Raw genomic sequence first — 23,730 nt, forward strand, 5'->3', positions numbered from 1 at the left:
TTCACCTATTTCTGACTTTGACAATAATTCCCATGCCAATCACCAGCTTTCTATATTTATCAGCAGCTGCTTCAGTGATGTGGAAACAATTTTCTCAACAGCTGAAAAACACGAAGAGCGAGTAGGACAGTTTGTTCCCCTGAAAGAGCTCAGCTGGATTGAGCAGGGTAGGAGAGACTGATCCTGATCCAGCACAAGTCTTTCCCACTTTTCCCAGCATGACATCAGGCTCTGGGGACAGGAGCTTTCTCCAGAGAGCATGCGTGGCCCCTGGAGACTATACCTGCACCTGCTGGGTCAGCTGATGTGGTTAGATAGTCTCTGTTCTTGCAGGCACTCTTTGTTGATCTGCTTGATTGGTGTCTTACGGTTTGAGTTGAAAGAGGTTTAACTTTAGCTTCAACTTCTAGCCCAACTTTACCAGATGGCTGGCATTTAACACTCATCTTTCAATAAATGTCTCTCCAGAAAACATAATCAAACTTGGTTACAGAACACCTGCCCTCCCAGAGGCCACGGGCACTTTGACAAGAACTATTGTGAAGGCTAAATGGTACCATGTTTCCCAGGGCCCTTGTGTGGTGCCTGATTCCTGGAGCAAGCACACTAAGTGCAGAGTGTTCACAATGGTCCTGTGGTCATCAACTGTGTCTTGGTTTTCTTTTAGCTCTGGGATGTCTGGGCATGAAGGTCTTATAGAGAGCAAGAGCTTGAGTTAGGAGACCTGCTCTTGGGGACCGGTATTGTGGCATCGTGGGTAAAGCCACCACCTGTGACATCAGCATCCCATTTGGTGCCAGTTTGAGTCCCAGCTGCTCCCTGCTAGTGGTCTGGGAAAAGTGATGGAAGATGGCCCAAGTTCTTGAGCCTTTGTCACCCATGTGGAAGACCTGGATGAAGCGCCTGGCTATCGGCTTCAGCCTGACCCAGCCCTGGCCACTGCAGCCATTTGGGGAGTGAACCAGTGGGTGGAAGACCTCTCTCTCTCTCTAACTCTTTCAAATAAATAAATAAATCTTTGAGAGAGAGAGAGAGGCCTGCCCTCTGGTCACAGTTCTGCCCCTAACCAAGGAAACAGGGAGCCAGATGGAGTGACTCACATGTGCCAAGCCTCGTGTTACGCCGAGCACCTTACAGTACACCGCCTCTTTTTTCCGTATAACGCATTTCACCAATGAAGAAACAAGGTTGCAGAGTGAGTACCTTGCCCAGGTCTTCCTAACACCAAAGCCCACACTCTCACATTCCTCACCATCCACCTCGCTGACCCTCCCTGCTGGTGCAGGGGGAGACCATGGGCAACTCTGTCAGCCTCCCTGAGACCAACAGTCTTCATGTGTAGAATTGAAAAGCCTCCTTTATATTTTCTGCTTTAAAAAAAAAAAAAAATCCATTACCCAGGTTCTTCCTTATTATTTAAATCTTTGCTGCCACCTAGTGGGAATGAAGGCATTTTGCAATTCACATTACAAGTTGCTCATTCCATTCTGGAAAAGGTCAAATTATGGAGTCAGTAAAATGGGTTGCAAGAGGTTAGAGGGAAGGCGGAGGACAGGGGTATCGGGCAGTGAAAGAGTCTGTGCAATACTGTATTATGGGTGGATGTCATTGTGAATTCATCCAAACTCTTAGGATGCCCAGATCCAAGACTGCACCCGATGTGAGCCATGGACAGAGTGATTAGGCTGTGACAGTGTAGGCTCAGCAGCTGTACCAGATGTGCCACTCTGATGGGGGGTGTCGACAGTGGTGGAGACAGTGCACGTCGGGGGAGGGAATATATGGGAAATTTCCATACCTTCTGCTCAGTGTTGCTATGAACCAAAAACTGCCCATAAAACGTCTATTTTTTTAGAAGCCCTCCATTGTTAGAAGTCCTTAGAGTTCCTCTACCCTTTAAACAAACATCGTGCCCTTCCGTTTTTATCTCTATAGTAAACTGCCAGTTGTGAGATTCCTGCAGAAGATAGTTGGTAAGATACAGGGATGAACATCAACCCGAGTCCCCTGGACAGTCTCATGGCTAAAACACCGTAAGCAGAGCAGAAGATGTGAGGCACAGGATCGAGTCCACCGAGGAAGCCTCTAGGGACTTTCTTATGTTTTTATCCAGAAACGTTCTGTCGTGGCGAGAGAGCACACACATGTCCTTTTCCTTACTGATTCCCTGGGAATGAGCTTATGTTCCACACGCTCTTCTGCTGGCTTTGTTTTTTTTCCTGATCTATTTTGGCTGCGTTTCCCTGTGTGCCTGCAAATCTACCTCTTTAACTGCACATAGCACTCCAGTGCTGACTCCACGCTAGTGTAGCTCGCTCCCTCACTAATGCTCACCCGGCTCGTTTCAGCTACTGCTGTTGGAGGAGTGCTACAGGGAACACACACGCACACACACTCTTTTGATGACATATTTGTAGAATGAGGCCCTAGACGTACCATTTCCGGTATAAAGGTACGTTAACACCTGCTGACGGGGATCACCAGGAACACATCTGTAGGTTTGCTGAACTGGCTGTGGCAAGGCTGAGAGCCAGAGGCACTGGGCCCGGGGTGGATGGGGGACATCTCTGGGGGGAGTTTGGAGGGGCCTATCTAAGATCTGGGCTTGTGCTGGGTAATTTTGGGGAAGATTGTAGGGAGCAGGAGCAGTTTTGCATTTGGGTACCTTCCATTTTCTCGAGAAGAGGAGGAGAATGAAAGTTGAGCCAGAAGGGCCGTTAGGGAAGCAGCAGCAGTCACAGATGTGGTGGTTGGGTGGGGGAGGCGGTGACCCTGTGTGTGCCAAGGGGCCTCGACTCTGTCTTCTTCCAAACATGGCCATCGAGTGGCTTGCCTGGACACCACTCGGTTCTGTGACAATTTCATGATCAGCTGCGGAAATCACAGCCAATCTGCTCAGCAAGGCTTGCTTCCATATTCAGCTGATTTTGAGCGTATGTAGGTATTTCCTGAAAGGTTGCCCTAATTTACATTGTTCTGGGTTCACTGAAATACTCAGCTTCCCCAACTCAGTGAAGTATTTAATCATCAAAATAATAATGGCAGTGAACCTAGTGGCAAATATTTATAGAGCCACTTCCTATGTGCCAACCAGTGTGCTAAATCCTCTCTTCCACCGGGCCCTCACCAGGGCCTTGGGAGAGATGCTAGTGATTTGCCTACTTACGAGGCTTAGGGAGAGGGAGGAACAGGCCTGGTCTGGTGGCTAACCCACAAGGAGCTGAGTGAGGTTCAGACCCTGCTATCCACTTTCTGTGCCCACACCAGCAAGAAATACCATCTCTTCCCTCTGGTTCTCAGGCGCCTGCCACGGGCAATTTTAAGCTAAGGAATTAAGAGTCATTTAATCATCACAAATTCCAAAAGGCTGATTTAGGTTGATGGAGAAGTCGGATTCCATTTACAAATGAGATTTGTGGCGGCATTCCAGGACTCACTTCTACAGCATCCGTCACGAGGGGCACAGCTACTCACATGTGCCCTTGATTGACAGAAGCCTAGGAGGACTCTCTAAAATCACAGCCAAGAAGTTCAAACTAAATACCCAGCTGGAGGTCAGAGGACACGGGCAAAGCCCCCAGGGAGGGCGGAGGAATCCAACCCCTTGCATCCCCTGCCATCCCATGCTGGGTGAGGACTGGGCCTGTGACACTTGGCTGGTGAAGATTCTGTGCAGGGCTGGACCGTGGAGTGAGGTGGTACTGCACGCCTAGTGGCAGAGCGCGTGAGGGGCGCACCGTGGGTGCAGGGGCACGCATGCTTGCACTTCCCGGAGCCAACACAGAGTGACCACTGCCTGCTCTCTCTTGCAGACTGTGCCGGCTGCGGAAGAGACATCAAGAACGGGCAGGCGCTGCTGGCGCTGGACCAGCAGTGGCACTTGGGGTGCTTTAAATGCAAGTCTTGCGGGAAGGTCCTCACCGGGGAGTACATCAGCAAGTAAGACTGGGCAGGGGGGCGCGGTGCTCTCAGCGGGGTGGGCTCTGCTCTCAGGAGGCCTGGCCCCACACCCACCCAGGTGCCGAACTGCACTCATACCCCACTCTCCACATGCACTTTTTGCTGTAAAACTTAATAATCGTATGTGTCTCCTCGTCCGTCCTTTGGCTGCTCAGTGGAATGTTAACCGTTGTCCGGTTGAACAACTGCTGTTATTATATCACGTGGTCACCAGTGAAGCATTAGTCACTTCCCTTTTGCTATTTCCCACCCATCCCCCCTTCCCTGTAGAACTGGTCACCTTTTCTCTTCCTTGCAGGTCTGGAGCATATTTGTAGACCTCCCTCCATCCCAAACCCCACGAAGCTGAGCACTGAGCCGGTAATGGCCAGTGTGGAAAGCAGCCTTGCCTGGGTTCGTGTGTGGGCTCATGGTCTCAGAGAGCGGCTGTGGAACCAGCCAGAGTTAAGTCACCAGCAGAGTGCAAGCAAAGGCAGAATTTCCCACTGTAAACCTTTTTAGGCTTTCAAAAACTTTCCCAGCTATATAAAATCACCTAGGCCCCCCCAATTCATTTTAATTAAAAATATAGTGAAACTAAAACAGCAAAAGGTAACTGAGGCCCCAGCCTGATATTCCACAGGCCTAGGGTTGTAGCCAAACACCTGCGTTAGGAGGCTGTAGGGGCCAGTGTTGTGGCTTCACAGTTTAAGCCGCCAGCTGCCTCCTACAATGCTGCTGGCATCCCACGTGGGCACCCATTCCAGTCCCAGATGCTCCACTTCTGAACCAGCTCCCTGCTAATGCATTCTGGGAAAAGAGGTGGAGATGGCCCAAGTGCTTGGGCCTCTGTCACCCATGTGGGAGACCTGGATAAAATTCAGGCTTCTGGCTTTGGCCTGGCCCAGCCCTGGCCATTGCAGCCATTTGAAGAGTGAAGCAGCAGGTGGAAGATATCTTTCTCTGCCTCTCCCTCCCTCCATCACTCTTTCAAATAAATAAAATAAATATCTAAAAAGAAGAAGGAGAAGACTCCATGGTTGGTGGTAATGAATGGCCCCAGTAAAACAGAGAAGTGCTCAGGTTTCTTCCACCTTTGTTTTTTAATTGGGGGGAGGGTAGGTAGTAGAGGGGGCAGATGCTATCTGCTGGTTCACTCCCAGGTTCCACATCAGCAGGAAGGTAGAGTCAGGAACAGGAGCTGGAACTCCAACCCAACACTCTGATGTGGGACACAGGCATCTTAACTGATAAGACAAACACCCACCCCACCCAGCTTTTAAACAGACTTTGAAGATTGTGCAGTAGGAGGTTGCCTAGAGTGGAGCTTTTGAGTTTTCCATGCAATAGCACACAGCAAATGACCTGGGTGCTGTGTTCTGAGATAAATGGCGGAGTTGGCCAGGCTGGAGGAGTGGGCCTTGGGACCTGAGGCCTCCTGAGAACCCTGGAGACCGTGTTTGAGCCTGCGGGGGGCTGTGCGAGGCCTGGGATCTCAGGGAGATGGTGTAGGAGAGAAGGTGCTGTTGGGCCCCTTCTGGGGCAGAGAGAGAGCGATGCTGGGTTTTCTTCGCGTTAGTTCTGAAGACAGCCAAGGAATTGCAGCGGTGACTGTGTGTTGCCTTGCTGTTGTCACTGTGTGGCCTGGAGAACCCCAGCAATCTGTGTACAACTTTGGTTTGCGGTCTTGATCATGTCTGGCCCAGTCGCCAGGCAAGTGCATGCCGGGAGATACACTCAACTCCCATCCCCAGGAAACGGCTCAGAGAACATGGCCCTGGCCACCACCTCTCAGGGGCTGAATGTGCTTCTGTCTTGCAGGGATGGCGCGCCGTACTGCGAGAAGGACTACCAGGGGCTCTTCGGGGTGAAATGCGAGGCGTGTCACCAGTTCATCACAGGGAAGGTCCTGGAGGTAAGTGACACGGGCTGCATGCAAAGCCCAGGCGCCCAGAGAGCCTGGGACGTAGCTGCACATGACTGACATCTCACAGAGTGTGCTGTGCTTTCTCCAAGTGTTCGCGTGCAAGCTGGGGCGCCAGGGAATTTGGAGGGAAAGTGCCTAATCCTCCATCAGGAGTTGGGCAGAAGGGGCGTTCTAGTTAGTCATTTTTACCTGTAGAAGTTTGAAAAGAAATGAAGAGGGCCGTGTGTGTGTGCTGTGTCAGCGCTCGTGTGAGCCCGTGTCTGCACATGTGTGCACACCTGTGCAGATGAGTGTATAGAATGGTGTGGAACCAGGGAACAGAGGCTCAGAAAGGAAGGGTAGGTGGAAGGTATAAACATCCCCACCCTTCAGAAACCACATCCTGCATGACCCAGGGCACCCCGTGGCCAGGGCTGAGCTGTCAAGTTCAGGTGCAGCCGCCCTGAAGCAGGAGCTTGGTTCCTGCTTTGTCAGCAGCTGCCGTATGGGCTGAGCTGGGCTCCTGGGTGAGAGGCTGTCACGTGGAATCCGGGTGCCCAGTTCAGAGAGCCCCGCCCTGCTTCTCAGAGGCCAGCAGGGTGTCGACCAAGCCTGAAGAAACAAGCACAGATTGCGCCCCACACCTCCCGCATTCCAGGGTGGAGAGTGTGTGCCGAGCAGGGCTGGGCCCAGGAGATGACTGGCCGGCCGTGCGCCTTGTCAGATCACTCCGTCAGGCGCCAGGACGCTATCTCCACGTTATCCCAGTGTGGCCCTCCAGCAGGGTGCACGTCAGAGACCCAGGGCCACCAAGCTCTCCCTGCCAGAGGTGTTTGGGGGCCACCGTTTCTCTTCCATTGGAAGATATCATAGGAAAGGTCCAGCAAAGCCTTGTGAATCCTACAGCTTGCTTTTCCCAGAAAACAAAGGGCTAGGGCCTGGCGCTTTTGGTTGCATTTGGGAGATAAGGAAGTGTGCAGTTGCCTCTGAGCCAGAGGAATAAGGTGCTGGAGAGAGAGAGGTGCACCCACAGAGGTTCAGAGGGGAGGACAGGTACAGCACACACAAGAAACCGGATTGGGCAGGAGCCCTGGAGTGAGATGACGCAGAACTGGGACTCCGGTGTCCTCCAAGGTCTCCTTCAGGGGTCTGGGTTTATCCTAAGAAGCTGGGCAGCTGGAAGGGGCTGTAGCTGGGGAGCCGTGGACTGGATCTGGTTATTGTGCGAAGAATGAATGAGAAGGTGCAGGCAATGTGTGTGCGCCTGCGTTCATAGCCCAGCCAGCTGATGGCGTCCATCCCCACAGCCTGAGTGAGGCTGAGGTGCACCTGCTGCGTGGACAGACCTTGGTGCCGCTGTGCTCAATGGAAGAGGCCCGGGTTGGGTGGTTCCATTTCTATCAAATATCCGGAGCTGGTAAATCTGTAAGGGCAGAATGCAGGTTGGTGGTTGTCACAGCCTGGGAGGAAGAGAAGATGGGAAGTTGGCTGAATGAGTGCAAGGCTTCCTGTTAGGGTGATGAAAACGTTCTGGAAGTAGAGGAGGGGGTTCCACAACGTTGAGAATGTACTGGACGTACTGAGAACACCACCAGGTTGTTCACTTTAAAATGGCTGCTTTTATGGGAGGCCAATTGCCCACCCATTTGTGTGTGTGTGTGTGTGTTTTTTTTTTTTTTTTTTTCTTTAAGTGGCTGGCGAGAGGGTGAGGGTGCATGCAGGGGGCTGCTGAGACGGCTGCTGCAAACAGCACAGAACAGGGAGCACTGGCTGGCGTGAAACCAGAGGGAGTGGCCCCTCCTCCATCGCGCATGCGCACAACCATGCGTGCACCGTGTCCAGAGAGGCGTTCCGTGGTCTGTCTGCTAATGCTTTAGCTGTCGGCCGCAGTCTCCTCGAGGCTAGCGGCTTGGCCCGGGGGAGAAGCACAGCCCTGAGTGGGCCGTGGGGTTCCCGAGTTTGCCCTCCCATGCAGGAGTGAAAGCAGCAATAGTGAGACAAACACCAGAGCTGGTGTCCAAGTGTCCAGCCCCAGGAGGGGACGGGAAAGACGCCGGGCACGGTCCCTGAACGTGAGACCAGTGAACTTGCAGGAGGCTCGCAGCCCAGCAGCTGCCTGCTCCGCCCCCATGGGGAAGCGAGGTCCCCAAACAGCATGCGGTGACGGAGGGCAGAGTGCGCACGCGCTGCTCGCCCTCGGGTCTGGTTCCGCAGCTGTGGGATGGAGTACGTAAAGCACAGCTAGATCCAAGAACAAGCAGTTGGGAAGAAACATCTGTTTGTTCTGGTTTCTCCCGGGAGGTCTGGGCATCGCCGCGGCCGCCAAAGCCTCGTCCCTGGTGGGTTCATGTCTCAGTGAAGGCCGCCTTGCAACATTAAGGCTGGGAGGCTTTCCACGCGGTGCTTCAGAGCTGGGACTTACGACAGCAGCCTGCACCGCGGAGCCTCCACCCGGGGTCCGCCCCGCCGGCGAGCTGTCCTCCTCGGAGGGGTGTGTGAGCTACAGAGGCGTCCTGCAGGGTTGCTGCCCTGGCACGGACAGCCTGTGAGTCACTAGGCTTGGCTGCCGACAGAAAGCTCCCCACCCCCTGCCTCTCTGACCTCATTGTGAGTGAAACATTATGACTGTGGACCCGTCGGAACCATCCTTATATTAATTCCCTTTCCGTTGCTCCAGCAAGATCCCCGGGGCTGGCTGATGTGTAGAGATGAGAGGTGTCCTTAGCTCCCAGCCTCGGAGGCTGGTGAGCACCCCGTTGTGGCAGATGGCATCACGTGGCGGGAGCACCTGTAAGAGGGAGAGTTCACACGGGACAGGCTGGGCTGGTCTTACAGCAACCCTCCTGGGAGGACTCAACAGGAACCCACAAGGACTCTATCAATTCCTTCTGAGGGCAGTGCCAGGTGACCCCATCACTTCCTGGTTTGCCTCGTCTCTCTCGCTCTTCTTTTTTTTTTTTTTTTAATTAATTTATTTGAGAGATAGAGCCATAGACAGAGAGAGAGAGAGAGAGGTCTTCCATCTGCTGGTTCACTCCCTCAATGGCTGCAACAGCCAGAGCTGAGCCAATCCAAAGCCAGGAGCCAGGAGCTTCTTCCAGGTCTCCCACTTAGGTGCAGGGGCCCAAGGACTTGAGCCATCTTCCACTGCCTTCCCAGGCCATAGCAGAGAGCTGGATTGGAAGTGGAGCTGCTGGGACTTGAACCGGCACCCATAAGGGATACTGACGCCACAAGCAGAGGCTTAGCCTCCTAAGCCACAGTGCCAGCCCCTGGCCTCGCCTCTTCAAACATTCTACCACCTCCTCAACATGGCCTCACTGTGGGCCAAGGGCCATGAACTCTCAGGGCTACCCTCAAACCCTGGGTAAGCCGCAGCAGCTGAGAGCCTGGTCGTCATCGTTGTTCTAGCCACAGAGATTATAAATGTACGGTTTTGCATGTCCGCTATCATGGTAGTGGCTTAAAACAACAGGAAGTTCCTCCTCTGGGCTCTGGATTCCAGATGCTGAAACCCAGGGTCTCGGCAGGGCGGTGCCGTCTCACAGCTCTGGAGGAGGGGCCGGGAGGGTCCCTTCCAGCGTCGTGGCTCCGCGGCCACCGCACTCCATTCTTTGCCTCCGTCTTCACATGGACACCTTCGCTGAGTCCTGTCTCCTCTCTGCCAAGCCTCCCTGTGCCTTTGTCTCACAAGGACACTTGTCATTGGATTCAAGGCCCACGCCGATAATCCAGAATGATCTTCTTATCTCATGATCCTTGGCTTAATCGCACCTGCCAGACCCTCTTCCCAAATAAGTTCAGGTTCCCAGGTGCTGGAGCTTGGAAATGGATCAGTTCTAGAGGAGGAGGGTGTCACCACTCCGCTTACTTCTGTAAGCCTGGGAAATGCACCATTTGTCATCCTGGGGAGGCCTGCAGCTCTGGTGTGGCTTTAACTTAACACTCACTGAGGCTCAGGGGTCCCCAGGGCTTCTCCTGGTGTCATCTCATCCAGGCTGTCCCCGTAGCCGAGAGAGCTGGAGAAGGGAAAGTGTTGGCAGTGTTGAGAGAGAAGCCCAACCTGTGCGTCCCTCACTCCTGCCCACTCTCGGCCAGTGCTGTGGCCTCTTAAAACCGTCTTCTTCCACAGGGCAAGAGGCTGCCTGTGACTGTGTCCTGCTCTGAAGTGTTCTGTCTCTTATCCTGCAATACTTGTAGACCCTACACATCACATCGGCTTGCAGGCATGGTGTGCATCAGGGTGCAGCCCAGGCACCATGAGGCTGAATGGAAGGGCTTCAGCGATGGGAACCAAGGATTTGCCCTTGGCTCTGGGTCTTACCAACTGGGTGACTTTGGGCTTGTACGTTGAGCCTCTGTTTTCCTTTCTTTAAGTAGAAGCATTAAAAAGATGTCTGCAAGGAGCTGGTGCTGTGGCATAGCCGGTAAACCTACAGTGCCGGCATCCCATATGGGTGCTGGTTTGAAACCCAGCTGTTTCGCTTCCAGTCCAGCTCCCTGCCAATGCACCTGGGAAAGCAGCCAAAGATGACCCAAGTACCTGGGGCCCTGCACCCCTGTGGGAGACCTAAGCTCGTGGCTCCTGGCTTCAGCTTTGCCCGTCCCAGGCCATTGTAATCATCTGGGGAGTAAACCAGCACATAAAAGATCTCTTTCTCTTTCTCTCTGTCTCTTCTTCTCTCTCTCTCTCAATCTCTCTGCCTCTCCTTCTCTGTAGCTCTTTCGAATAAATCAATCAATCGTGTGTGTGTGTGTGCATGTGCACACATGTGCACACAAACCCAAGTGTTAGGTTGCCTGACTCCTAAGTTGCTTTGGCCGTGAGCACCTGAGTTCTGGAGTTCTCTTGTCTCAGATCTAAGGGGTCCGAGCCAGTGATTGTTTTTCTGTGAGCTATTTTCTGTAAACTAGCACATGACTCCCAGCGTGGAGCCTGCACTGAAACTGTCGTTTGATTGATCATCACTTGCTTTCAGTTTTGTTTTCGGCAGCAAGACTCTCTTTTTAGGGAGATCTTGCTATACACAGTGCATCGTTAGAAGGCTCTGCTAATTGACCTCTGAATTCCAGAGAGGTCACAAGATGCTTACAGTCTGCCTCCTGATTAAAAAATCCAGGAGCAAATTAGCGTGAGATCCTCCCACCCCTTCTCTGAACACTTCTCTAAGCGGACCTCCCTCCTCCTGCTTCTGCCTCCCCTGCCCACCCCCATTCTGCTTGCAAAGCCTCATGGTAACCGGAAGCTAGAAGAGACTGGAGAGTTGGGTGTAGACACCGGTAGACCCGGGAACATGCCTGTGGTGGGAATTTTCTTCCCTTCCTCCCCTCCCTTATTCCAGCAAACTTGCTTTCCTGGGTACAGGTTGTGCCTGTCAGCTTCATGGAAAAAAGAAACAGCTACAAAGTAATCACTATTAGCAATTAAAAAAAAAAGTTCGGAAGGAAGGCAATTCAGGACGCAAAAATACAAAGGAAAAAGCAAACATCAGGTCAGGCATTCGGTACAGAGGTTAAGACGCCCTTACTCAGGATGCCCGCAGCCCATGGGGGGTGCCTAGTTCAAGTGCTTCCTGAGAATGCACACCCTGGGAGCCAGCAGGTGGGGGCTTCAGTCGCGGAGCTCCCGGGCATTTGCTAGTGAGTCCATTGATGAGAGATCTCTCTCTGCCTCTCAAAATACATTTTCTGAAAAAAAGGCAGATGTCAGCCTGAAGAATGAAGCTTTTGGGGTAAAGGGAAAGAGTTTGCCCCATGTCACTGACCCTCATCAGTCTAAGGGTGGCCTAGGCTCTCAGCTGTGTCCTGCACAGTTCCCCCACCCCCGCACATGCTCCTGTGTGCCCAACTCCACTGGCTCGGTCAGGACAAAGGCCCCTCTGCAGAGCAGCACCCTCTCTGAGCAGGCCCCGGAGCACCTGCACACTGGAGCAGTCTCTGCTCTTCCCTCCAGGGCCCAGGAGAGGGCTGGTGTTCCTTCCATAGGGAGGAAGTGGCCTCTGCTTTTCTTGATGTCATAGGCTTTCCCTTTCCCGGCTTCCTCATAGCACCACACCCCTGGGTGCGTCTGGTCTTTCCGGAAGAGCTGGTGCAGCCTGACCTTGGGTGGCATGCAATGTGTGGTGCTGCTTGTGGTCTCTGGGGAGGGACCAGTGCTGGGGTCTCCAGCAGCCTCAGTACCCCGCCTGCAGCAAGGAAGCCAAGCATAAGTCCTGAGCCCCCTGGCTGCCTTTCCACTCCCACCTACTGGGCAGTCCTGGGCTGCCTTTATCTGTTAACCCTGACAGCACTTGGACCCCTCCTGCTGAACTCTGGGGTGCAGGAAATGGAATCACAATGAGATTCAGCCAAATCCTTCTCCTGGATTCTCTAAGGGATTAAAAAAACGGCTGGCTTTGTTTTGTTTGGCTTTTTGACTGATTAAAAACTGCTCTCTCCCGAAGCCCGCAGACAAATGTGTGTGACCTTCCTGGGAAATGAATCTACCTTACAAATGGGCCCTGTCCTGCCTTTCGGTATAGGTGTGTTCAGTGTCTGGCCCTGGGCAGGGAGCAGCCTATTGAGTAGAGAGAGAAAAATATAGGTTAACTCCTGGCACCTGTGCGACTTGTACTCTCTTTGTCACCACTGAAGATGCAATTTGCTGAAGTCAGGCTGAAGCGCCAACACCCTCCTTTTGTGCTCTGTGTATGCACGCGCCAAGCAAGAACAGTAACCCACAGCCACGCAGATTTATTGCTTTCCTCTCATTCTCACTGTGCTCGGAGGAATTCAGGCTCTCTCCCACTAAAGGGTGAACCCAAAGACACTTGGAAATCAGCAAGGGGAAAAGAATGAAATCATGGTAGTTGTATCGGTCAAGATGGCGAAAGTCCTGGTGGACAGGGAACTCGCTTTAACATTTTCACCACTTGCAAGTGTTCTCACAGCGATGTAATTCTCACGGCAGGCCTGGGAAGTGGGTAAGGCAGTTACCACTGACCTGCATTTACAGCGGAGGCTACTGGGTACCAGAGACTGTGCAGCTCCTTAGTGACGGCGCCAGAATTAGAAAATAGGTCTCTAGATTTTCAGCTGGTCGGGACACAGGCACAGAGAAAGAGCTTTATTACCTACCTGGCAGGAATCATTGCAGAGAGCAAATGATTTGACTCCCAGGGTGACCTGCTGAAACACCCAAACACCTAGGGGAAAAGGCCTCTTGTTAGTGGCCCTGCTATGCCTATTTTCAGCACGAAGCATTTGCTTCTCACTTCCCTTACTTTTTACCCGTGTTCAAGGTCACCAAAAACCTGTGACCTTGCTTGCAGGATCCGTTGGTTTTCTTTGCAGTAGCTGATGGATGAGGCTGGCCTGGGTTCGGATCACGTTTTTTTCTCCACTGAGCTCCATGGACAAGCAGGAGGTTTTGTGTGGCAGGACCAAGATAGAGACACTGGTCACCTCTCCTAATCTCAAACTATCACCCAGCAATGAACTAGGCAAATGGTTTCATCTTAAATATCTTTAGCAAAAAGGTGGTATATCTATCCAGTGAACTACTATTCAGCCATGCAAAGGAATCAAGTACTGATTCTTGCTACAGCGTGGATGAACCTTGGAAACATTAGGGTGAGTGAAAGAAGCCCATCACAAGAGACCACAGAGTCTACAATTCTGTCGCATGAAGTGTCCAGAAGGGGCAGATTAAGACAGAAAATAGGTTAATGGTTGCAAGGGCCTTGAGGGGGTGGGGCGGATGTTGGGGAAGAGAAATGATGATGTGTATGGGGTTTCTTCTTGAGATGATGATGGAAGCATTCTAGAAATAGTGGCCATCATTGTGCAGCTGTCAATATTTTAAAATCCATGGAATTATATACTTTAAAATGGTAAATTTTATGGTATGGAATTTATCTCAATTTCTCTCTCTCTCTCACACACACACACACACACACACATGCACAGTATCTGAGGAGTCTTCCAAAAGCTTATGGGGAAAATGCATATAATGAGAAAAATATGCATGGACTTCAAAATTTTTTTTGCACCAAAATGAGCTTTGAGTTCAAATTTCATGAGTTTTTGGAAGGACCTTTGTATAGCTGTGTATCTATGCCAGAATGTGAAGTGTGATAGAGTTGGGATCCTGCCCCTCTCAATCCCCTTCTCTGTAAAATGCTTATACAGATCACAGCTTTGCTGTGGGGTCTGAGAAAAGAAAAAGAAGGCATGCAAATCCCTGGCATCATTTTTTTAAAAGATTTATTTATTTATTTGAAAGTCAGACTTACACACAGAGAGAGAGAGGGAGAGAGGGCTTCCATCCTCTGGTTCACTCCCCAACTGGCCGAAATGGCTGGAGCTGCACCAATCCAAAGTCAGGAGCCAGGAGCTTCCTCTGGGTCTCCTATGTGGGTGCAGGGGCCCAAGGACTTGGGCCATCTTCCACTGCTTTCCCAGGCCATAGCAGAGAGCTGGATCGGAAGTGGAGCAGTCGGGACTCAAACTGGCACTGTAGGCAGCAGCTTTATCCACTACACTACAGTACTAGCCCCAAATCCCTGGCATCATTAGCAGTCAAAGTGAGCACCTTTTCCTCTCTCTCCTCCTCTCTTTAGTCTTTAATAGTTTGACTTGTTGGTGTCAGAACTGTAGATATCATACAAAAATGGGGATTCAAGTCAATAATTGTCTTTTTCAAACTTTCTTTATTTATTTATTTGAAAGGCAGAGAGGTCTCCCACACACTGGTTCTCTCCCTAGATGTCCTCAGCAGCCCAGGGCTAGGTCCGCCAGGGGCCTAGAGCTCCATCCTGGTCTCCTACTTAAATGTCAGGAACCCAGATACTTGCATATCATCACCACCTCCTAGGGTGTGCATTAGCAGAAGCAGGAATCAGGAACAGAGCCAGAACTCAAACCCAGACACTCATGGAGGATGCAGGTGTCCCAAGCGGCATCTTAACTGCTGTGCCAACCACCTGCCCCTCAAGTCAGTAAATACCTTTTGCAAGATTCTATGCTGAAGTTTTAAAAGGACCTGCTCCTGAACACGTGGCGCTCTCTCTCTTCCTCTCCGTCTCCTGACCTCTGTCTCTCTCTTACTCTCTCTTTCTCCTTCTTCACCCCTTCCCTCCAATCTGTCGGGTTTACCCCAATAAACTCTTTCCCTTAAAAAAAATAAAAGATTCTATGCTGGATTTTTTCCCTTTGTGGGCATTGAAACTTGTGTTCCCTTGCATGGCCACCGGCTGCTGGCACACAGAATGGCGCCTTTAATCAGAGTGTGACTTGATTAATGGAACTTCTCCCAATGCCGGAAAGTGGCCTCAAGTTTAAATTCTGAGTATAGCTTGTGATATGTTGGTTGTGACATCTCATTTGTGAAGAAATAACCTGGTAATATTTTGTCTCCTCTATCGGGAATCGGCCCAGTCACACAGAAGCACGTTGAAGCAATAAGCAATTTGAAGGGATTGTATCTGATTCACCCAAACGTCCCCCACTTTCTCTTACATTAACAGAGGAAATGTGTTGCCAGGGTAACAGAAGGCTATGTTCACAAGCAGTAAAGATTTGATATTTATGGAAAAATCACCCTATTTCCTGTCGGCACAAATGGAAGGGCTTCCTTGGCCGGAAATGACAGTTTGAAAAGAATTTGTATTTATCTTGAGTTTAAAAAAAAAAAGTTTTGTTTTTCTCTGTTATTGAACTTCAAAAAGTTGGATCAATTGAACTTTTTTCCCTGCCTTGGTTGTTCCTTTGATTTTTAAACATGATTTGAGTTTACTGTTTGATTTAATTGCAAGTTTATAAGAACGTGTTATTTTCTACTTCAAATCAAGCCACCTTGTACATTTCTTAATTGTTTGAAAAAACTCCTTCCATGGCAGAAAGACATGATTTTTGAGGTCCGCCGCATTTTGTGGCTTCACCTAGATCCGTGACTGCCCATTTGAAAGCTAGTCCCTAATAATGCCCTTGGATCTGCCTCCCTAGCTGGTGGTGCCTGGAAAGACAGATCAATGGCTGTGTACACCCAGGACCCACCTGTCCCTGGGGTCTGGCTTCTGTCCCTGTTGGGCTTGGAGGCCACCCTTCAGGACCCCAGCAGCCAGCCCTCTGTAGTTTCTGGGTGGTTGTGTGATCACTCATACACAAGAATGTCTCAAGCGACCTCGGCTCTGTTCAGTCCTCGTGTCTCTGTCCCCTTTGCCTCTCTCCATGCGTGTTTAATTGTGGGAACATGTTGGAAAGTGGCACCCTCCAGAGGTCACCAGGACAATTTCTATTCTGGGCACAGCTTTCCCAGGGGCAGGGCTGCTAATGAGCGCTCCAGGTGGAAATGGGAGCATCTGGTCCCCGGGGCCGCTGGCAGTGCCGCCGCCCTGGTGCCTCTCGGTGTAGGAACAGGCTTGCTCTCCAGGCTCTGTTTCACACCTGAGTGTGCTCGCTTCCTGGACCTCACGGCTTCCCACCTTGTGGAGTACACAGTGCCAGCCCCAGCACATGGACTTGCCTGTTGTTTGCCAGCAAGTCAGGAGGAGCCGGGGGAGGGGCTGGGGTCCATCAGCCCAGTGGAAATGAACTGGGACCATAATTCTTTGCCAAGGAGGACACTTCAGAATGGCCTTGCAAAGGAAATTTTTCTGTAGAAAAAAAAAAAAGCAAGGTTGTGGATGTGGGCATCTTGGAAAGAGATAGGGTCTGGAATTCTGCATCTGGGGCGGCTTCCTGTAGGTGGTAAGGAGTGAAGGGGCGTTACTTGGAGAACTGCTACAGCCTGATCAGCATGTGATTCCAGTCGCCACACCTGGCGCTGAGTAATTCTCAGCCCGTCACTCGGACTCAGCCTCACCACCTTAGTTGTAAAATGAGGGAAATAATCCCTACCTCTTCCAGGCTTACATCAGATAAGAAGTGAGTCATCTGAGACGGTGTCTCACTTACTGGGCTGCAAGAAATATTTTTTTCCCATTTCTTTCGTGTATAAACGGGCAAACAAATTTTATAAAAGCTCGATAAAGTGAATGAGGGTATCACTTCCTGTTTGAATGAAGGAGCTGGACTCACTGCTGTGTATTTACCATCTGATGTCATAATGCACAGGTTCGCTCACGCACAGACGTCCTTATTTCAGATGTGCAAGTTAGTGCTCGTGTCGACGCTTTGGCCTGAAACTTTGTCCAGGGACTTAGACATTCCTGTGCATTTATGCCCAGCTGTTGAGACCTCATTTAGGTTATCCCATATCAGAGTGCCTTGTTCAGGTCCCAGCTACTCCACTTCCAATCCAGCTTCCTGCTAAGGCACTCCCTGGGCAGCAGCAGATTTTGGCTAAAGTACTTAAGTCCCTGCCACCAACGTGAGAGACCTGGATGGAGTTCCAGGCTCCTTGCTTCGGCCTGGCCCAGCCCTGGCAGTTTCAGGTATTTGGAGAGTGGACCAGCGGATGCAAAATCGCTCTCTATCTCTCTGTCTCTCTCTGCCTTTCAAATAAAAAGCCAAATAAATAAAAAAAAAGTTTTAAAAATCACCTGAGCGTATTGTTTAAACTATGGATTCCCTTTGCAACATGGTGCCTAAATGTTAATAATACTGGATTGTGGACTTAAAAATTTAAGAGGGTAGAGCTCATGACAAGTGTTCTTACCACAGTGAAAATTAATAGTTATTCAGGTTTTTTTTTTTTTTAAACACACACATAAAAAATGAGTATGGATTCCTAGGTGTTGCCCCAGAGATTCTGATCCAGGGCCCTGGCTGAGATCTGGGGACCTTTGTGTTGCCCCCATCCCCCTGCTCTGGGTGTGGGGATGGCACATTAATGCAGGTTTCTGACGCCTCAGTGGAAGAACGCACAGCAAACCAGTTAGTATCCCTGCAATTACTGTAATGTGCAACCCAGTGGCTGTGGCTTTCTTGTAGAAGCACAACTTGGTTGTTCACAACCTCACATTGCTTCCGTCATGTTTGGGTTTGCTTCAGATTCCACACAGATGTGACGAGGTCTTCTTATTGGCTGATCTTCATGACAAATAATCCCCCTGAAAACTTCCCTAAACCATCCCGGTCTTGCTAAAAATGACCAAGTGACTAAGAAGGGCACACTGGAGGCACTTGCAGGGCCTCCGGCTCTTTTCTCTCCTGTCACATGAAGAGCGGTGGCTTTGCCTGCTGTCAGCAGCACGTCTGAGATTTCTGTAGGGTGGTTGAGCTGAAAATGAGGCCGTGTGTGTAGTGCAGTGCATGGAACATAGTAGGTATCCAAAACTCTTTTTGCAATAAAAAAGCAATACAAAATGTCCCCAAAATATGAGCCAAAGAAGTTCGATAAGCAAAATCCTTTTTATTTTAATTTCCAATATAGTCCTCCTTTTTAAAAACTTTATTGTTTGAAAGGCAGAGAGACAGCAACAGAGATTTTCCATCTGCTGGTTCACTCCCCAAATGCCCCCAACAGCTGGGGCTGGGCCAGGCCAAAGCCAGAAGCCAGGAACTCCATCTCGGTCTCCTTTGTGGGTAGTGAAGACTCATGTAGTTGAGCCATCATCTGCCACCTCCCAGGTGTGCATCAGCAGGAAACTGGATTCTGGAGTGGGGCATGGACTCGAACCTGGGCACTCAGTAAGGGATGTGGGCATCTCATGTGACTTAGCTGCTAAACCAGACACCTGCCATGCACAGTCATTTTTAAACCACATTCCCCCCAAACAGTACCACAGAGTAATTTGAAGATTCTAAAGTAGTGAGTGAAAATCAAAACAAGGTGGACTCAGTTTTTGTAGACTTTTGCCTAAGTAAACATCCCATAATATATGGCTCAGAAGCAGCGGCCTGGGAGAGAAGCCTGCTGGCTGCTGGCGAGACAGCGTACACCTTGCCGTCATCTCTAATCCAGGAAAGAAACTTCAACAGCCTGAGAACCTGGTTTCTTGCCAGCCCACGCCTAGAGGACAAGTACTACTGAAACATTTACGCTGCAGACAATGGTGAGTGCCTGTGAAGCAATGGTACTTTCCCTACCTGCATTACAAAAAGAGAAAGCAAACCCTACCCCCCTCTTGTTTGGGCAACATGGACTGGCCCGTCGTGGCTGCTGGGGTGTTTAACTAGTAAGTGAAGCGAGCAGAGTTGCAGAGCGCACAGCTCCTGTTTCCGGGGGCGCTCTCGGGAGACCTGCAGGCTGCCTTCGCCTGGCTTCAGAAAGAAGCCTGGGATGTAACCGAGGCGGGAAGGAGCCGCCGTCTGCCGGGCTGGGGTCTGGCGCTTGCAAAGCGAGCGAGCGTCTTCTGAGTTTGAAGCGCAGAGGAGTTCTCTGCTCCGCCCAAGCCAAGGAACAGAGCTAGAAGCAAAGGAGCCCTGGCCGAAGGTAAAGCGGGCATTGCACAGGGAGCCCTCTGCCTGGCCAGGCAGATGGGACATTTCTGGGTCACTTGGGTCCTGCAGATGTGGTGGGCTGGACACTGGCGGCAGGGGCCACTTGCATTGCCCAGAAATGCCTTTTACTGAAACCTTCTGTTTCTTTCTGATGATAGACAGTGAACGATGGAGTTCTGCGGTTTGTTTTTGTTTTTTCGTTAATACACTTGCGAGCAGCATAGCTGTTATTTCACTGAGGGGCACGATGCGTGGACCTTTTCAACAAAGGCTGTGTCCCCCTAAGGCTGAGAGTGCAGTTTCCAGGCCTTAGGTTTGTTTTGTTTTGACTGTGGTTTGCAGAGTTCTTTGGAATTTACATGATAGTGGAAGGGGCACTGGGGATTGAGTCAAGTTTCTGGCACAGTAAATGTAGGAATTTTGCTTCATGTTTTTTTTTTTTTTTTCCTTAAGGAGTTCCGTATGAATGAAAATGAGGAAGCAAGATGTTTAAGTTTTATTCAAATTTGTTGCAGCTCCAAAGTTCAAAGAACTTGGTTGTGGCCTCTCTCCCCACTTCTGGGCATGCAGTGAAAGAAATGTAGTCTGGCCTTTGTAATGAAACTAGTTGTCCTGAAAACCTCATTATTCCTTGCACTGTGCTGTGTTTGAGAGTACCCTGTGCTAGCAGTGATAATAAATGAGGCAAGAAAATGAATTGTGGAAGAAACAGATTTGGGGATGGAGAAAAATAAGAAGTGGGTTTGGCCAAAACCCAGCCAGAATGTGGTCAGTGGAGCAGCTACCCGCACTTCCCTGGGATTGGAGATTTCAGAGAAAATTGAGCCCATTTCCTCCTAGGAGAGTCCATGAGGAATGTTAAGAGGATGTGAAGTTATTTAGATTATCCCAACAGGTTCTGACAAGTCCGTAAAAAAATCACCAATTAAAATATAATTGTTGCCATTCTGTGGTGGATCAAAGAGGCTTGTCGAGTCACGATGTACTTACTGAGTAGGAGAATGTGCCGCTGCTCATTGGTGTGAATTACTTTTGAGCAGGCTTTCTAAGACCCAGCGAGGCCTCGCCAAGCCTCCCGTTCAGCGCTTTGAATGAAAAGTTCGAACCAAATGCTTTCAAGTGGGTTGCTTAGGCGTGTTCATGTGTCAGTGAGCTTAACCCTCGCACACAGGCTCAGAGAATGTTCTAGGAGGACAACGGAGGCCTGCAGACTTCTCCCTAAACAGTGGCTCATCTGGGAAGCCAGACCACTCAGTGCTTTCTACAGGGGGGGCGGCCACGACTTTGTCTCCTGTGGATGAGGGTTTCTGTGCCTCAGCTGAGTTTTGGGGTGGAGTAATTATTGGGTGGCGGGGGGGGGGGGTCACCTAGGATTTTTAGCTGCATCCTTGGCCTCCACCCTGCTAGATGACAACCTACCCCCTCCCCAAAATGTCTGCAGACATGGCCAGTGTTCCCACAAGGAAGCAGAATCACCCTTGGTTGGGAACCACTGCCACAGAGGAACCACTTTTGAGATTTGTTTGGAGTCACATCGTGGGGGTAGATGCAGGTGCAAGGACTGTTTCTGAATAGACTCCTGCAACTCTTGGGCCCTTATGAGTCTTGTTTTATGCAGTGCTATGACTGTATAGAAGTCAAACTTCTCTAAATTGAATCCCACCTTTAGTGTACCTTGGAAATATACTAGATAGGTAACAGAAACTCATTTGATGACCCACTTCATAAAGCAAATAATTACTCACAATTTATCTATTCTGCAAATATAGTTTTGTTTTCTTTTGCTTTTTGCTATGTGGGCTTTAAGTAAATCTGGGCACGCCTGTTTGGTGTTTTTCTTCTGGAATCTGCAAATGCCTCTCTATCTCATTTTTCCTTTCCCCCTCTGTCCAGTGGGTCTCAAACTGCTCTCGTGTTCTAGGATTTGGGCCTTGATGTTTGTCAGTGAGCTAGAGTCCTCACAGTATTTTTCCTAATTTATAGGTAACAATTAAATCAATGACTGGAATTTAGCATATGCGACTGCTTGTTTGCTCTCAAAGACAGATTAGAAAGTGAAACATAGCAAACAAATACTGATATAAAACATCTGAAACAGCAGTCTTGCCTAATTCCACTTCACTTTATTTGGTGGATCCATGTTTGAGTAATAGATGGGAAATTCATATGTTTACATTCATAGTCTCATAAAATGGTTATCTCTCCAAACAAAAAGTTGTATAAGTCTCTTTTGTGGTGTTTCTCAAGAACGTGGTCCGTAGATTGCACTGAGACCCAGGCTTCCAGGAGCTGTCACTCAATCAGGATGAGACACACCCATCTGTAAATTCCTGCTTCCAACCCAGCTGTGGCAGGGGGCTGCATTTGGCATTGGCTCAACATATGGAGCAACGCCTTGACTCATTGGAGTCCAGTCTTGGTGATAGGATTGGGCTGGCCCATGGTGTTATCAAAGTTGTGGTTTCTGCTTTTGATTGCAAAGCAAATCTTCCATTTATCTCTACCCAGAGGTACTGTGCATCATGCAACAGTTGTATTTCCTCGTTCTTGACATTCACCCCCTCATTGACTAGACTGAAGACCCATGAGTACAGGGACCTTGGTATTTTAGGTCCCTCTGCCCCCAGGAGGTAGCACAGTGCCTGCACATCCTGCTTGCTCAGTAGACAATGAACAACACCAATGTCAGTGATTTCCCCTTGGAGAGACCACCCAGGAGCTTGGGCTGCTAGGAGCCCACACGTCTGTGTGGGTGTAGAAAGGTGTGCTATCTGTCCTCACCCACAGGGTCAGGGCGGACACACCTAAGAGCAAAAGATAGAGATTAACACAAGAAAAACATACCATTCAGTTCAACAAGAGCCCTCAGAAGAGAAGAGCCAGAGAAAACTTTTTATACTTAGGTTTGATGGAGAATGGACAACCGTGGAGAAATGTGATTGGACAAAGGATGTACTCTAACAGGAGTAGACTGGGCAGGGCCGGGAGGGGGCACACACAGCAAGGCCTGTTTGTCCAGACTCTTCTTGGCCTCCTCCCTTCGGAGTTTGGGGCAGGGCCGCTCTGGAACACGGGTCTGGGACCTCCGGTCATGCAGGGCGGGTTAGAGGATTCCTTCATGTCGGCTTCCCACGCAGAAAGGCAGAGGGGAGATGAGAGTAGAATTTTAGGTCGAATGGCTTGCTTAGGGGAGGAGGAGTTCTGGTTCCTGTAATTCACTTGGGAAGAGAGAGGAGAGCAGGTGAAGATCGGAGAGCCTTTGCTCCGAGGCGTTCCCATCTCCTTTGGGTCTGCGTCACCGGCCACAGAGCCACACGCTGGGATACCGTGTTCTGGGCCCCCCAGCTGCAGCCCACAGCCTGTCCTGTGTATTGTCGAGTCCTCCTGTGAGCTGGTTTTAATGTTCGGGAGGCTGCCAGAGGAATCTTCTAAGGATGCAGCCCTGTGGGTTGTGGACTTGGGAAGCAAGGAGGAGGAAGCATTATGAATCTTTCATCATGAGGTCTAGAAGTTCAATTGCTGCTAGCATGTTAGTGCCGCCTCCTGGACTCAGTAAAACAGAGAGTACTGTATTAGCCGGAGGATTAGACCTGGGGGTAGGTGAATGGCCTGGAGGTTAAGAGGCCTGCGTCCCTTAGTGCGCCTGGGTTTGAGTCCCAGCTCCACTGCTGGCTCTAGCTTCCAGGAAACGCACACCCTGGGGGGCAGCGGGCGAGGGCTCACGTGCTTGGGTTCCCTGATTCCATGTGAGAGACACTGGTACCAACCACTTGCGCCTAGCCCAGCCCCAGTCATTGTGGCCATCTGGGGAATGAACCAGTAGATAGAAGTGATCTGTCTCTGTTCTCTTTCTCTCTCTGTAGTGTGTGCCTCAGAAATAAAGGTAATGGCTGGTGCCGGGGCTCACTAGGCTAATCCTCCGCCTGCGGCACCGGCACACCGGGTTCTAGTCCCAGTCGGGGCGCCGGATTCTGTCCCAGTTGCCCCTCTTCCGGGCCATCTCTCTGCTGTGGCCCGGAAAGGCAGTGGAGGATGGCCCAAGTGCCTGGGCCCTGCGCCCGCTTGGGAGACCAGGAGAAGTACCTGGCACCGGCCACAGCGGCCATTGGAGGGTGAACCAGCGGCAAAGGAAGACCTTTCTCTCTGTCTCTAACTCTCTCTCACTGTCCACTCTGCCTGCAAAAAAAAAAAAAAAAAAGAAAGAAAGAAAGAAAGAAAGAAAATGATAAAACAGGTGCATATAAAGGGCCACATTTTCTGAACAGGTATTAGGACATGGGGTGTGCAAAGGTAGCAGATGACTTGACATCGGAACGCTGGACTTGACCCGGAACTTTCCTGGGCTGTGCAGGTTGTAAAGGTGCTGCAGGGGGAGATCAAGGACTTGAAGGTCATCTCGGTTTCCCTCTGCAGTTCACAAACTGAGCCCAGCTCCACTTCTCTAAGCAGAGCCCTGCTCGCCATCATGTCAGTCCTACCGTACCTTAAACTGTGGAGATTTCAACTGTGGCTTTGGGAAG

The 23,730-nt window shown here is 50.5% G+C and overlaps 1 protein-coding gene across 50 annotated transcripts in view; it reads left to right on the forward strand.

Annotated features, from left to right (window-relative positions):
• ABLIM1 (actin binding LIM protein 1) overlaps positions 1 to 23,730 on the forward strand; it is a 325,273-nt gene that overhangs the window by 219,341 nt on the left and 82,202 nt on the right. For 46 of the 50 annotated variants that reach the window (XM_089314295.1, XM_089314270.1, XM_089314272.1 and 43 more), the window contains 2 exons: positions 3,813 to 3,939; positions 5,761 to 5,854. In XM_089314295.1, coding sequence (XP_089170421.1) covers positions 3,813 to 3,939; positions 5,761 to 5,854 — 221 coding nt within the window. Of the gene's footprint in view, positions 1 to 3,812; positions 3,940 to 5,760; positions 5,855 to 7,516; positions 19,203 to 23,730 lie in introns of those variants that run through there. The other 4 variants (XM_089314305.1, XM_089314306.1, XM_089314304.1 and 1 more) reach the window with 3 other exon arrangements.

The sequence above is a fragment of the Oryctolagus cuniculus genome, chromosome 15 (assembly GCF_051225735.1).
Source record: "Oryctolagus cuniculus isolate XC-2025 breed Fujian yellow rabbit chromosome 15, ASM5122573v1, whole genome shotgun sequence".
Classification (NCBI taxonomy): Eukaryota; Metazoa; Chordata; class Mammalia; order Lagomorpha; family Leporidae; genus Oryctolagus; species Oryctolagus cuniculus.